The sequence below is a fragment of the Moschus berezovskii genome, chromosome 4 (genome assembly GCF_049115385.1).
Source record: "Moschus berezovskii isolate FMDL1 chromosome 4, NW_MosBer_1.0, whole genome shotgun sequence".
Lineage (NCBI taxonomy): Eukaryota > Metazoa > Chordata > Mammalia > Artiodactyla > Moschidae > Moschus > Moschus berezovskii.
The window spans coordinates 29795393-29809752 of NC_142463.1; the positions used below are offsets into that span (position 1 = coordinate 29795393).

At 51.1% G+C, this 14360-nt stretch overlaps 2 protein-coding genes across 4 annotated transcripts in view; one reads left to right on the forward strand and one right to left on the reverse strand.

The window, feature by feature from the left end:
- Positions 1-1227: 1227 nt before the first annotated feature.
- PCSK9 (proprotein convertase subtilisin/kexin type 9) lies at positions 1228-6390 on the forward strand. The gene is given in 10 exon segments (XM_088834994.1): positions 1228-1234; positions 1772-1828; positions 1831-1941; positions 2944-3000; positions 3003-3020; positions 3023-3097; positions 3977-4147; positions 5842-5883; positions 6183-6308; positions 6311-6390. Coding segments are annotated over 10 exon segments (744 nt in total).
- A 5438-nt stretch (positions 6391-11828) lies between these two features.
- Positions 11829-14360, reverse strand: part of USP24 (ubiquitin specific peptidase 24) — a 140481-nt gene continuing 137949 nt past the window's right edge. For all 3 annotated transcript variants that reach the window (XM_088835328.1, XM_055403730.2, XM_088835329.1), the window contains 3 exons: positions 13967-14053; positions 13534-13644; positions 11829-12629 (listed from right to left, as the gene is read on the reverse strand). In XM_088835328.1, the coding sequence (XP_088691454.1) occupies positions 12567-12629; positions 13534-13644; positions 13967-14053 (261 nt within the window). In that variant the 3' untranslated portion in view covers positions 11829-12566. The remainder of the gene's footprint in view (positions 12630-13533; positions 13645-13966; positions 14054-14360) is intronic.

Consider the following 14360-nt stretch of genomic DNA (forward strand, 5'->3'; position numbering starts at 1 on the left):
TGGTGCCTTCTGCCCCAAAAGAGAAAGCAAGGAAGGAGGAGGGAAGGGTGGGTACTGGCCAGGAAGCACTCAGATGAAGGGAAAGATGTGGAAGAGGCTCTGTGTTCCCCTGATTCCTGAATCTCTGGGGTGGGGATGGGGGTTGGTGAGGAGCACAGTGAGTGTTGGCTGGTTGTCAGCTGGCCAGATCAAAGGTGGGGTGCATCTGAGAAGAGGGGGGAGCTGACACAGCTGCTTCGGGCAACTCTTGTGAGTGTGAGTGATTGTATGTGAGTATGTGTGTGAGTGTGAGTGTGTGTGCATTTGAGTGTGTGTGTGAGTGTGTGTGTGTGTGTTGGGGGGTAGGTAATTAAAGAAGGACAAAAGCCCTGCCAAGAGGCAAGAGGCCCAGGTGGGGCTGACCCCTGAAGGGTGCCGTGGAGGATGTGGGATGAGACGGGACTGCCCTCTGGGTCCACCTGTCCCAAAGTGCAGGTGCCTGCAGGGCTTCCTGGCTCCCCACCTCCATCCGAAGCACCCACTGCACACTCGACAGCGCCCCCTTCCTCAGCCTGGCAGCATCACGTCCCTCTGTGCCTGTGCTCGGTCATCTGCTGGTGGCTCAGATCCTGGGGTCCCCCAGGGAGCATCAGGGAAGCTTGCTCCCACCTCCCAAAGGGGAGGGAGGCCTTTGATGAGGAAGCTGCCCAAAGCACATTTCAAATACAGGTCTCTGTAGGTGACAGTAAGGGGACCACTGACAGCCATGAGCTACCTCTCTTAGTTAACAATCAATGAGTCGCTCTGCGCCAGCCAGGGTGGAGTATTCCACGGGAGAACACAGTGGACGAGATCCTGACATTGCAGAAGTTGCCGTCAGCCCCCTGGCGGCACCATCGTTGTTCAGTTGGCCCTGCCCTGGGAGTCAAATGTCTACAAGCCAGGAGGAAAGAGCTTGGGCTTTGGAGTCCAGTGACCCAGGCTCATGGTAAGTCATGTCTCTCAGAACCCACTGCTCATCTGCAAAGTGGAGTCCGGAAGTCCCCAGTTTTCATGCAGTGCGGCCCTTCTGGGAGGGGTGCCTGGCCTGGTGGGGCACACAGACCCAAGACCTGGGGATGCTGGCCTCCTGCTTCCTCCCTCACGTAGCAGCTGTTCACCAGACCCTCAGCAGTCATGTTCTCGGACGTGGTGTGTAAAAAAAAAAAATCTGCAAACTGAATCATTTAACACACATGTGCCGCCCACATGACTGGTGAGTAGCGGACCTCAGCCATCATGATTCTGACAGCCTGTTTGTCAGGCAGGGTCTGCAACAGGACCCCTTGTGCCAGGCTCTGTGCTGGGCATGGGGACTAAAGATGAGTCAGATACATGGTGCCCTCAAGGTCACTCAGTCTGCTGGGGAAGGCAGATGCACAGACAGAGGAGCCGGGGCTGTGTGGAAGGGAGCCCAGAGGAGGTGCCTGCCCACACTAAAGGGCGGGGAAAATTTCCCGGAGGAGGGACATTTCATCTGGGGTTTAGTGGATGAATAAAAGTTTACCTGGCAAGTAAAACAGCAATTGCCAAGGCTCAGAGGTGTGAGAACAGGATAAAGAGAGTCATACCCTGGCTGTTTTTTAAGCATGAGATTGTAGGTGGTTTAATTTCTGAAGAACCGTTTGGTGTGTCCATGTGCGTGCATGCAGGTGTGTGTGCTGGGGTGTCTGTGTGTGCCCCAGGAGAGAAGTCCCAGATTGGGAAGGAGGGCTGGGCCACCCCGGTCTCTCCCTGCCTGCCCCACAACCAGGGGTGGTCATGATGCTGACCACCGAGCCGGAGCTCACCCTGGCTGAGCTGAGGCAGAGACGATCCGTTTCTCTGCCCAAGATGTCATCAACAAGGCCTGGTTCTTCCCTGAGGACCAGTTCGGAAACCCCAACCTAGTGACCACCACCCCACAACGCACCCATGGAGCAGGTCAGCAGGATGGCAGTGTGGGCAGAGTCCAGGCTGGGGCTCGGGAGGTCTGTGTGACTGGGCAATCTGGCCCCTCCCTATGGAGGGAGGATTCAGCTGCCTGCTTCTGGGGACTGGGAGAGATCGACAAATATGGGCTCTGAAACGGCTTTGCAGGGCTCTGATGATGTGTTTTCGTGGGAAAATTGATCACCTTCTTTAAGGTCCCTCTCTCCCATGAGTGTGGGATAAGTCCCTTTAGTTGTGTCTGACTCTGGACTGTAGCCCGCCAGGCTCCTCTGTCTGTGGGATTCTCCAGGCAAGAACACAGGAGCCGGCTGCCATGCCCTCCTCCAGGGGATCTTCCAGACCCAGGGATGGAACCTGCGACTCCCGCATTGCCGGCAGATTCTTTCCTGCTGAGCTTCCAGGGAAGCCCCCCTCTCTTCCACCAGGAGCCAAAGATCTGGAGTCCTCCGTGAGCAAAGCCCTGACAGAGGCTGTAAGGTCGGACCTCAGTGGCCATTGTTGGACTTCTCCCCCTATTCCCTTTCCCGCCGGCGGGGAAAAGTCCCGCCGGACTCTGACTATTGTGCTCTATTCTCTCATTCCCTCCCCCATTACTGGAGTGTCCTGATAGAAATCAACCCTCTCCTAACCTCCCCCTCCTAACCTCCTGTCCAGAAACAGCATTCTGCCCAGAAACAGCAAGAACTATTCCGCTGCGTCTGCACAACCTTGAGCAGATCGGGCAACCAACCTGGTGGCTAACTGACCTATGAGAGACCACCACTCCAAATCTTGCCCAAAGTTATATAAGTTGCCTCTTGCCTTTGTTCCGTGCGGACTTCCCGGACCTCGCTCTGTTAGGTCCGGGAATCCCGCCCAGGGGCACCTAGCCATTAAAGTACTACATTATCTATTTGGCATCTGGGTTCTTTTATTTAACATCATTGGGCCGTTTCGACCTTACAGAGGCTCCCCTCCCCAGCCATCCCTCCTCACCCCACGGCCTCCTTGAAGGCGGGCAGCTGCTTTGTAGGACCGTGTGGTCGGTGTACTCTGGGCCCATGCGGATGGCATGACTGAGGCCCACTGCACCTCCCCGAGGAGCTGCTGGGCTGCTCCAGCTTCTGCAGGGGCAGGAGGCCGTGGGGCGAGTCCATCGAGGTGACCTGTGCCCTCCCACAGGAGAGTGAGGCGGGGTTCCCGCTTTCAGGCCCAGATCTGCCCGGACTCCTTCCCCCTCTGAACTCCAGTGCCCCTTCTGCAAGTTAAAGTTAAATGGGGCATATCTCAGTCACTTAGTTTGGGTGCTCTAGAAGGAGCCATGCTGAGGGGTCCTGGGAGACTCCGTAGGATGAGACTGGATGGATTGCAGCACCTGCCTCAAGGGGGTGGGTCCAGCGTGTGTGCCAGGGACTCACTGCCTTGGGGAAGGGGAGCACCAGACTTGTGCAGGGGATTCGCTGCCTCTGCACGCAGTGGTCTCCAGGGCCCTTTTCTCTTAGACGTTCCATGTTTCTGGCAGATGAGAAATCTTCTCAAACCAGCAAAAGAGGGGACCTGACGTTAAGGCCAGAGAGCCTAACACAGCTGCCATCTGGTCATGGCCTTTTGGTGTAAGGGCAGCACTTAGGCCAGGAGGACAGGGGCGGGCAACCATTTCTGCCTGGGAGACAGTGTCCAGGAGTGTGCTTGACTGTGCCCTTGAACCTGCAGGTTAGGGCATGTGGGAGAGGACGGGAGTGGGGCGGGGCTGAGCAGTCTGGGTCCTGGCTCTGGGATCTATGATTTCCCTGTATCTGCATTCTGAAGTCACTCTCGGTGTCCAGAAGAACTTTATAATATTCAGAGCTGTCCATCTGCAGAACAGTCTGTCTTGGACAGGAGTGAGTTCCTTGTCTTCAGGGGCTGGCTGGCCCCTTGCTGGGACGTTGGAGAGGGTTTGAGAGGCTGAGACCAGGTGTCTGAGTTGGTCCCCTCCAAGCCCCTCATCCTGGGTTTTAAAGCCCTTTCTAAAATAGGGTTTCTCTTTTTGGCTCTCAGGCCTAAGAGGGCAGTCATGTCTGCCTGGCCCACAGCGCATTTGGAGGCGAGGATGTCTACACTGTTGCCAGATGCTACCTGCCTCCCCAGGCCAACTGTAGCATCCGCACAGCTTTGCCAGCTGGGGCTGGTGTGCAGACCCATGCCTGATGCCCCCAGCAGGGCTACGTGCTCACAGGTAGGAGGCTGGGCTCACCCTGGGGTGAGGAGGCATCCTTGGCTCCCTGTGTACCTGCTTCCATCTGGCTGGTCCCACGCTGGAGTGCAACTGTCTGGAGCAAAGGCCAGTCCCCTTCCATCCCCGGAGCCCTGAGCAGGCACCTCATATGTCTCGGTCTCAGCTTCCTCCTCCCTAAGAGCGGCCCGTGGTAGCTCCTGCTTCACTGCGTTGCTACAAAAATGCTTAACACTTAGAGCACCAGGCCCGGAGCTTCGCAGGTGCTGAACCACAGGCGGCGCAGCACGAGGGGCCATTCAAGGAGCGGCTCCAACAGTGGAATCGACTTTGCTTTGATCCTGGCTCTGCCGGTCATCCGCTGTGTGACCCATGCAAGCTACCTAACTTCTCTGTGCCTCCGGTGCCTCATCGATAGAATCAAGGTGAGGGGGGCTAAGCATTTAGCTTGGCGCGAGGACAGTGTGCTGGCTGTCATGGTTATCACCTGTTGCTTTAAAATCCATTCTTGATATAGGTAACTGTGGATGGGTTACCTTGTGTCCAAAACATGCCCTGTGTAGGTAGCAGGAGGGCATACCTTGCGGGGGACCTGGGGATGGAGCCCCTCAAACCGGTGGAGGGACTGAGCTGTCCTGCTTGGTGGGAACGTGGGATGTCCTGGGGAGAGTTGAGGGAGTGGGCAGGCAGCGGGCCTGAAATAACTAGCTCAAAAGTTGATTTTCCATGGAGTTTGTACTGGGGAGCCACTGAAGCTTGAGGAAGAAGATGACAAGGGCGAGTGACAAGTTAGGAACCGGCTGTAGGAGTGGCTGATGAAGGCTGCAGGGTGGCTTTGCAATAGCAAGATGAGCCCAGAGAGGTGGAGAGGCTGGGACAGGCCCAGTAGACCACCGGCCATCTCATCAGGGTCCTGGCTTCATGGAAAGTCCATGTGTTCTTTGGATCACCCAGGAGGTAAACTCCAGGGCACGTGCCAGTTTGAAGGCCATAGAATCCACTACCTGTGAAGCATGCCCTAAAGAGTCCCGCTTTACAGTGAAGGGGAGTGTACCCTGACCTGCTGAGTGCCTTCCGTAAGGCCCCTCAGCTAGCACACAGGGATTCTAGTGACCACGACCCTAGCACGAGCTGAGCCCTTGCCCAGTGCCTGGCACTGTGCTGGGCTCCACGTGCCTTTCCTCGTTTCATCCTTACAGCCTCCCTTTCCACTTCACACAGAGGGAACACAGGTTTGCTCTAGCCCAGGACCACTCTCTGAGGTCTTGTAGCTAGGGTGTGTGCCCAACTCCCAAGCTCTGGAGGGAAGCCTAAGTCTCCCAGGGAGACATCAAGCTCACCCCTGAACTTCTGTCCTGGTGGCTGGGTTATGGCGGGGTGTTCCATCTCCCGGTTTAGCATCTCAGGCCTTGGAACCCCTTCCCCATTGCTCTTGGGGTGAGAGGAGATGATGTTTTCCCTGAGAGGCTCAGAGAGGGTGTATGGCTTTCCTAAGGTCACACAGCAGGCCAGCAGCAAGGCTGAGAACGGCGGAGTCCTGTCACTCATCTTAGTGTCTCTTTCCTACCCTGACTTGTTTCTGGATTTCCCAGCTTCAGAATCAGACCCTAAAAAGATGGAGACTGATGAGGATGGAAGAGGAGAGACAGAAAGTCCCTTAGCATCCGAGTGTTTGAGCCGGTCCTCCTCTGCCCCAGGCTGCAGCTCCCACGGGGAGGTGGAGGACCCTGGCACCAGTGGTCAGCTCCTGTGTCTGTCCTGGCCCGGGTGGTGGGGCTTAGCCAGGGAGGGAGTGTGCAGGATACTGGGCCCTGAGAGAGGAGCCCACAGCTCTGACGGACTGGCTGTGGTGGGGGCAGAGGGGGCGGGCTGCCAAGGTTTTGCTTAGCCCCTGATGGGGATGGTGAGAGCTGCGGGAGGCATGGTGTCAGGGGAAGAAAAGGAGCTCGTGTTGGCCTGCAGACATCCGCTTGTGCCCTGTGGGCCTAGCTTGCAGAGTGCCTCATGCGTCCTTTCTTTTGTCCTGGGGCCCTGGCAGGTCACCGTGGCCTGGGAGAGCACTGGACACTGACTGGCTGCGGGACTCACCCGGAGGCCTCCCACACCACGGGGACATATGTGGTGGACAACACGTGTGTGATGTGGGGCTGGGACGTCGGTGCAGGAGCAGGACTGCTGAGGAGGCTCCCGTAGCTGTCACCACCTGCTGCCGGAGCTGGCCATTAGGGAGAGCAGGCCTCCAGTGACTGCCCTGCCCAGGACACTTACATGGGGAGCGTCATGTCCTGGATGCTCTGGTCGCAGGCCTTGGCTGAGCTTTGAACTGGTTCCTTCTTTCCCCCTCCTCAGCCCTCTTCAGCCTGGACCCTGGGCAAAGAGGCTACCTCTTCCTCCTGGAGCTCTGGTACTGGCACTCGGGGTGCGCCGGCTCCCTGCCTGGGAGAACCCCAGCTCTCGGCCTGCATCACCCCACCCCAGGCCTGAGCTGAATGGAAGCTGATGGAGCAGGGCTGCAGGCGCCAGACAGGCCCTCCCTCACCGTGGGGTGGGGGTCCACACGCCGCCGTTAGCACAGGCCAGGCTGTGCTCAGCTTCCTGCCAGCCACTCCCCAGATGCCAACATTGTGGGCAGAATGACCTTTTGCCAAGCAGTCAGTCAGTGCTCAGGCCTCCATGAAGGAGGGGGTCATCCTCCCGTGGGGAGGTGCTTGAAGGCTGGAAGAGGCCAAGTATCAGTCAAGGGGAAGTGAAAGGTAGAGATGACTCCTCACTTCCTGCCTGCTTTGGGGAAGCCCCGGAGGCTTCCTGATTAGTGGAGGATGTTTTCCCTGCCTCTGAGGGTACTGGGTGGCCCTGATAAGGGTGATGCTTCTCAGAAAAGGCCTGTGTTTCAAAATGTCCAAAGGGCTTTTCCACCCAACTTTTCACAGGGTTTCAGAACAGCCCTGGGGCAAAGGTAGGGCCTATGCTACCCGCTGGATAGATGAGGATGCTGTGGTCCAAAGCACCAGCCCAGAGTCAGCTGCCAAGTCTCTCTGGCTTAAGTCCTTGCTCTTTTTCTAGAGACCTCCATCAGTTTTATCTCCACGGGGCCCTCTCAGTTCTGCCATTAGGACTCACCTCCTGAAGACAGCTTTGTTGATAAAATCCCTAACTCTCCAGGGAACTATAGTCAATATATTGTAATAACCTATAATGGAAAATAATTTCAAAAATAATACATGTGTATATCTGAATCACACGCACAAAAAAAGAATTCTACTTTTTGAAATTTAGTAATGTTTATCTTCTTGCCAGTTTTTCTAAATGTCCTATGGACATCTGCTAACAACATATGAGATACAAAATTTTAAGTGTAATTGTGTAGGATATGATCAATATGGTGGTGTGTGCTCAGCCATGTCCGACTTTTGCAACCCCATGGACTGTAGCCCTCCAGGCTTCTCTGTTCGTGGGATTTTTCAGACAAGAACACTGGAGTGGGTTGCCATTTCCTTCTCCAGGAGATCTTCCCAACCCAGGGATTGAACCTGCATCTCCTGCAACTACTAGGCCACCTGGGGAGCCTATGATTAATATAAATTAATTAAATATAAATCTACTACATTTAATTAATGACATCATTCGGGATGCTCCAATTTTTTTCTGCACGATAAAACATTCTCAGAAAAAAATGTTAATATGTCTATTGTTTTCTTTTCCGTTATATTTCTTCTGATTTTTGCTTTATTATCTTTGTTGTCAAGGTGTCTAATGGTATATGATGATGTCTATCTTCTTTGTGACTTGTATCTTTTATCATTAAAAATGTTCATCTTTGTTTCATTAAAAAAAAATCCTCTTTTACCCATACCTTGAGCCACCACCAACAGCACGACAGAGGCAGCCAGATGTGTCCCAGGTGATCACGGGGCCATGCCTTTGATTCTCTTAGCTGTCCTCACCTTGCTCTGGTCCAGGTTTACAGCCTACCTGGCATCAGCCTGCAGGGGGATATCACCCAAAGGCTGCCTCTGCATTTGCAGTGGAGGGCCACGAGCTCCATCCAGCTTCTCAACGGGTCCACGTACCTACCTTGCACAGTACACACTGTCATCCCTGCTTCAGGAGGAAACTGGGAACCAGAGATGGGGAGGTGGGTGGTTACCTAGCTCACCGAGCCAGGAAGTGAAGTAGTAGTACCACGATATAAACCCAGATTTGGCCTTCAAGTCAAGACTTTTTACTGCACCAGGTTGGGCCACCTATCTTCAGAGCCGAGGCTCAGAAAGGGAACACAGACCCTGTGAGCCAGGATAGAGCCCTGGGACCTGAGCAGAGAGGCCTTTGGAGGGATGGAGGCGGGAGGCGGGAGGCGGGAGGCGCAACCCTCCCTCTTTAGCTCCCTCAGCTCCACCCCTAACCCAGGCAAACAAGCATGCACTTATCTTTTTGGTCTGTGTTTGTCATCAACCCTCTGTTGCCTTTTTACAGCAAGCACCTTTTCTGTTTTCCTTTTGTAACTTACAAGATATTTATTCTGGGTTTTGTAGCAGTTTTATTATATGGTGACTTTTAAAAATAAAAACAACTTAGTCATGACTTTTGCCTGAATTTGACCGTTCAGGATGAGACCTTGCTTATATGAGGTGCTAGATAACAGTGTGTGGGATGGTTGAGCAAATGGAGCCTTTTAAGAGAACATGTATTTTGAGTACAAGTATCTGAGTACTTAAGCCTGTCCTGGGATAAAATTGGAGTCTGCCTGTAATTTCCAAGCCCCTCCCCGCCCCCCCCTCCAGCAACCAGGGCTCTCCCTCCTTGGCATCCTGTGCCTCACGTTCTAGATGCTCAGGGTCCCTGTGTCCTTTCCATTCTCCTCTCCCAGCGCCTGGCACAGAGTTGATGTTTACGGCAAAGGTTTAAATGAGTGGCTAAGGCATCTGTAATGAGAATTATGTCCAGGGTCACTTTTCATGATTTGAAACTAAGAAGTCTCAGAACTTTCCACTTTGCAGAAAGAATAATTACCCCATGCAATGTGGCCCCCCATCCCCCAGCCCCACTTTGAGGCTGGTGAGTGTCGCTGTCTTGAGCAGGGCCTAGCTCTAAACAGCTCATATAAGTGATCAGGGAATTGATCTGTAAAGGCAAAAGTCCTCTCAAACTTGGACAACTTAGTGTCATGGAAAGTGTTCAAAACCTGTCAGCATCTAAGGACCCAACTGACAGAGGATACCTGTATAAGTGGGCCCACTGGCACCCTGTCTGTGGTACATGCCAGAGACCCCTCTCCCCATCACCCAAGAGCCAGGGGTTTGCTCCTTAGCTGTTCATACCCAGAAGGCTCTAAGATTTGAGAAAAGGGGACACCTGGTTTTTGCAGAGGTTGGTAGCTGGTCACTGGGAGCCGGGGAGAAATGGGTGTGGACTGCAGAGTAGCTGCAGCAGCAAAGAGCCCAGGAGAGGGGAACCATGTGGGCAGAGGCTGGCCATCAGGGGTGAGGCTGAGACCCGTGGGGTCCAACAAGAAATCCAGCTTGACCAGGGATGTGATTTATGCTGGGGACCGCTGGGAGGCCTGAAAGCTATGGGGGAGACAGCTGCAGGCCACTGGTCTGAGCTCTGCACATCCTTATCCAGCTTTGCAAATGAATCCTGAAATGGTCAGGATATCCAGAGGAGAAATAATAAAAAGCTTAGAAAAAGACCCACTGCCCTTCATCATTAAAGAATGGACCCTATTCACATCATCGGTACAAAGTATGAAAAGGAATTGGCACTATTTCCTTCCAGGTCACCGGCCCCTGGCACCCTTCCCCCAACCATAGCCATTTTCTGGTATACACAGAAAAATGTCAGTGAGCCTCCAAGTCTGTTTTTGAAAAATTTATTTTATACCTTTAGAAGCTAAGAACTCTGCCACTCAGTGAACCAAATTTAGAATGAAGTTTCCTCCTTAGTTCATCTACTTCTTTTTGAAATTGTATAAACAAGATTTTGTACACAAGAGGTAGCAGAGGAAAATTCCAGTCTGCCTGTTCCAAGCTCAAAAGGCAACTGCACACACCTTGATGTTCGCAGGGAGGGTGGAGCAAGATAGGGTGAGTCTGGTGACATGTGCTCTGGGCTCACGTGTGGGCTCCAGGGGAAGTCACAGGCTGGGGTGCCTGTCTGAAGGCTCCTTTGCTTTCTTTCCCAGGACGTCTCTAAGGGACTGACTTGGCCATCCTAAGAAGGATCTCATGGAGGGAGCTTCTTGAGGACACACAGCATTGGGTTTAGTTGTGCAATTCCTATTCGACTTGCAGACCTTTTTGAAAGATTTATAAAAACATCTTCATCCAAAAAGATTGGCAGTAAAAATGACATCTCTTCCAAGGTAAGCCTGTCGTAATTGTCACTGTGTTGTATGACATTAAAAAAAAAGTCATCAGCAGGTTGGTAGACTGCAGCCATGGGGAAATCAAGGTTACTGGCAAAGGGCAAGTGATGTTCACTGCAGCAACAACGTGAGCAAAACCAACCAGGGTGCCTCGTGTCAGCGACGGGTGGTCCTGGTCCCGATGAACGCTACTGTGAGGACAGGAGGTGCTGGGGGCTGTGGAAGGCATTGTTTCCATAGGAAATAAGGGACAGAAGTGGCGATTTCACTCCTGAATCTGGGCTCCTGAGTGCAGCTGCCAGTGCCATATCCTCGTGGCTGGCATTTCAAGGTCACATCCCGTGGGGTCGCTTTGTGAGGAGGAGGGCGGAGAGAGGGTGGCGGTGGGGGACAGCAGGGCGTGGTATTCATGGACTCAAAAATTCGCTTTAAAACATCACATTTGAATTTGCAACAACATCAGAACCACATAAAATCTGCTAAGGACCTCCAATCCTTTCTCTGGGGTGCAGCTCTGCTCTGAGGTCTGTCTTTGACAGACGTCACCACTGGCCAGTCGTGCAATTACAGACTGCAGCCTGGCCACACTGTAACTGCACCTTCAGCGGTGAGGCCACAGAGTCTGCGGTGCAAGGCAGGAGGGGCTGTCAGCCCTGTCATGGGTCCACTGCGCCTCTCGGACTCTGCAGATCCTTGACTGGGGCCGCTCAGTGCTTCCTGAGGCTCCCCTAGTCCTGTGCGTGCGGAGCACAGAACAAGGCAGAGCACGCCACTAAAGACACACAGGATTGAAAATGTGTGCAGTGACTCAAAACCCAAAAGGTATACAATATATGAACTATGTCGGCATCCCCTCTCCACTCCAGAAAAAGGAGTGGGCTGGCAGCTAACCTGAAATGAGTGAGTGGTGCCAAGACCTGGGAAACACAACTAAATGGGTGGCTGTTCAGTGGCTTGCTAGTTATTTCTTATCCTTATCTTTTCAATGTCAATTAATCATGCTGAGGAGAAATCAAGTCTCCTATTCCTCCTCTGCAGTAAAATGTCCAGAAACTCACAAAGCAGTGTCTCTCAACTCAGATATTTAACTTCATATACAACCAGTACCAAGGCTTTTAGTAATTAAGTTTCCAGCAAAAGCAAATGATTGCAGGTCACATGATTTAAGACTACAGTTTATTCAATATGTCTCCAAGCATTAAAAAGATTTTATGAAGTCAAACTCAATAAAATCCTATCTTAAAGTGCTTTTTATTTTGCTCTTTGTAAAATTTGTTTTGGGAACAATTAGTCATTGATGTCAAAGAATGCACTCTATACTTCTAGAGAACATAGCATTTTTTATTGCTCTTTCAATCTCAATTTATCAGAAAAATACCTTAAAGAGCTTAATTTCCCAATTTTTGATCCTGGTAACATTTCATCAAGATCCAAGTTTATGCCTAGGGCTCTCATCCAGACCCACCTGAAATTCTATACAAATAGGGAGACATATTAAATACAAAGGTCTGTGTAAACTGAATTCTTTAACTACTATTTTACAGTGAAAAGGATTTTTTATCACATATTTTTACATCATTTTAAACTTGATATTTCTATTCAATGTTACTGCAAGATTAAAAATTTGCCCCCATATATCTAAAGGCAGCTTGCTTTTTTTTCCCCCAATATAAAAACCAAAGGAATTTCTTTTGTAGCATCATAGAGAAAGCAACAGCTTTATCTGCACTCACTCCTGTATGTTCGCGTAACAGAACAGTCTGCCACCAGCTTTACTTCCTAAAATCTGTACAGAAGTGTCAGTCCACACGTGGACCATGCCCCAGGTAAGCTGAACTCCACAGGCTGGAGTCTTCCCACTGCCAAACAGCTCCCAGGCCTTCCCCGGGGGCTGAGAGTGCGTTCCTTAAAAACACGGGCTCCTCCCCTCATGGTAGGTTCTCCCAGTACAGCCTCCGGGCTCTGCTAAAGGGTTCAAGAATGAGATTCTGATTTCAAAAAGGTGCTGAGCATCCAGTAACCATGACATGACTGCTCATCACATGCTGGGCATGGTCCCTAGGGATCCACATCATCCAGGTCACTTCTTAACTCGCCGATCATCATGGGTGATTCAGAACCCTTTGGGAAATGAAAGGAATAAATACATACTTAATAAATACATATTTAATAATTTTTCCTATGCCGACTGACTTACTTGTGTTCTGCAGTTTAATGTCCTCATTTAACGACTTAATGTTTATCAAAGGTCAATAAAACATAACAAGTGTATATCTGACCTCATATTTGACAATACTTGATTATGCAGAGCTTCCGTTTCTGTGTTCCTACTGAGTCACAGCAACAATCTAGTGACTTGCCTACAGGCATAATGTAGCCCTGAGTTAAATCAAATCACTATGCTGACTGTCAGTTTCCCTCTGTGAAATCAGCGGAATAGCAAACTCACTGGTTATTACCAGGATCCCAAAGATTATGGAGAAGGCCTTTCAGAAAGTTACGGACCGGAGGGAAGAAATGATACATGTCATTACATTTAAACCTGCTGCATTATTCTACATAGTAAGTGTTCAATAAATAATTCATTCCTTTTTCTACTATAGTGATTAGTATTGAAAAATACTTAAACATTTGACGCCGCTGACAAGCACAGATTCCAATGGCATGAGGCCCTTCTTTTGAAGCGTATGTGTTTCTAGGAAGGCTGGTGAGAGCAGAAGGGGAAAGCGGTGATATTTTGTAACCCAGCAGAATGACGTATAATCTGGAAGGACCATATCTGCAAACAGGGCTTTATCAGGATGCTCTCCAAACTGAGTAGAACAGCCCGCAGACCGAGACCAGAGCCTGGATAAATGTCATGGTGCAACGCGCTCTGCTTCGTAAGCACAGAGAATGAGTCCTGAGCAGAGGTTCCCGGAGGATGGAGCCGGGGCCTCCTTTCTCTCTTGACGGTTGAGGGTGTCTCTGGGAAACCTCAGGGCGGGCACTGCCCTCTCACCCAGGACGTGCCCTGCAGATGTACCTGCTGTAAGCGTCTCTCTCCATTCTCATTCGCAGGACTGCTTTCCGACCCGTTACTGCTTCCTGACTGCTCCTTCTCATTCAGCAGTGCTGTGGCGTATGCTAACGTGTCCTGCCAGAGATTGAAACACAAGGAGAAGTCAGGGTGTGCGGTGGCAGCAGCACCGAGGAAGACCACCCTTCGTTTGACCTTTGGAGGCGGTGCCTTCATGTCAGCTTCTGTGGCAGGTGGGGCCACGCTGAATGACCCCCACTGCTTTCCTTCCAGGCAAACTCACTCGCTTGCTGCTTTTTCACAGAAAAATCAATCGTGTCTTCAGTCCTTACTCACTTTTAACATATACCTCTTTCCTGAGACAGCAGTTTCTGAGAAACACAGTAAAAATCCTACCTAAGGGATTTCAATCCGCACAAAACCAAAAGACAACTCTCACCTGAGCTGAAATTGTTCGCTGAAAGGTTTTTCCAGTTGACGTTTCATTAGAGACGTTACTCTGCGGTGTCCAATAATGTTCTGACATCTGACATGGAAGGTCAAAAAGGCCATTGCAGATGACAAATAAGCCCGTGAGTCTACAATTTCTACCAATACACATTACAGTATAAAAAGCATATAGGATAGTATATAAACTGACCCAGACTTTCTACCACATCAGGAGATTCTTTCAGATAAGACTGCACTTCTGCTTTCAAGAAGAAGTGCAAAATACTTCTAAAATACTACCTCTTAAATAATCATCCTTAGGTTTTTATCCATAAAATTAAGACAAATGTATTAAGATACATATTACATGCATAAAGCTAGGTATCAACTGCTCCCAAAAAAGT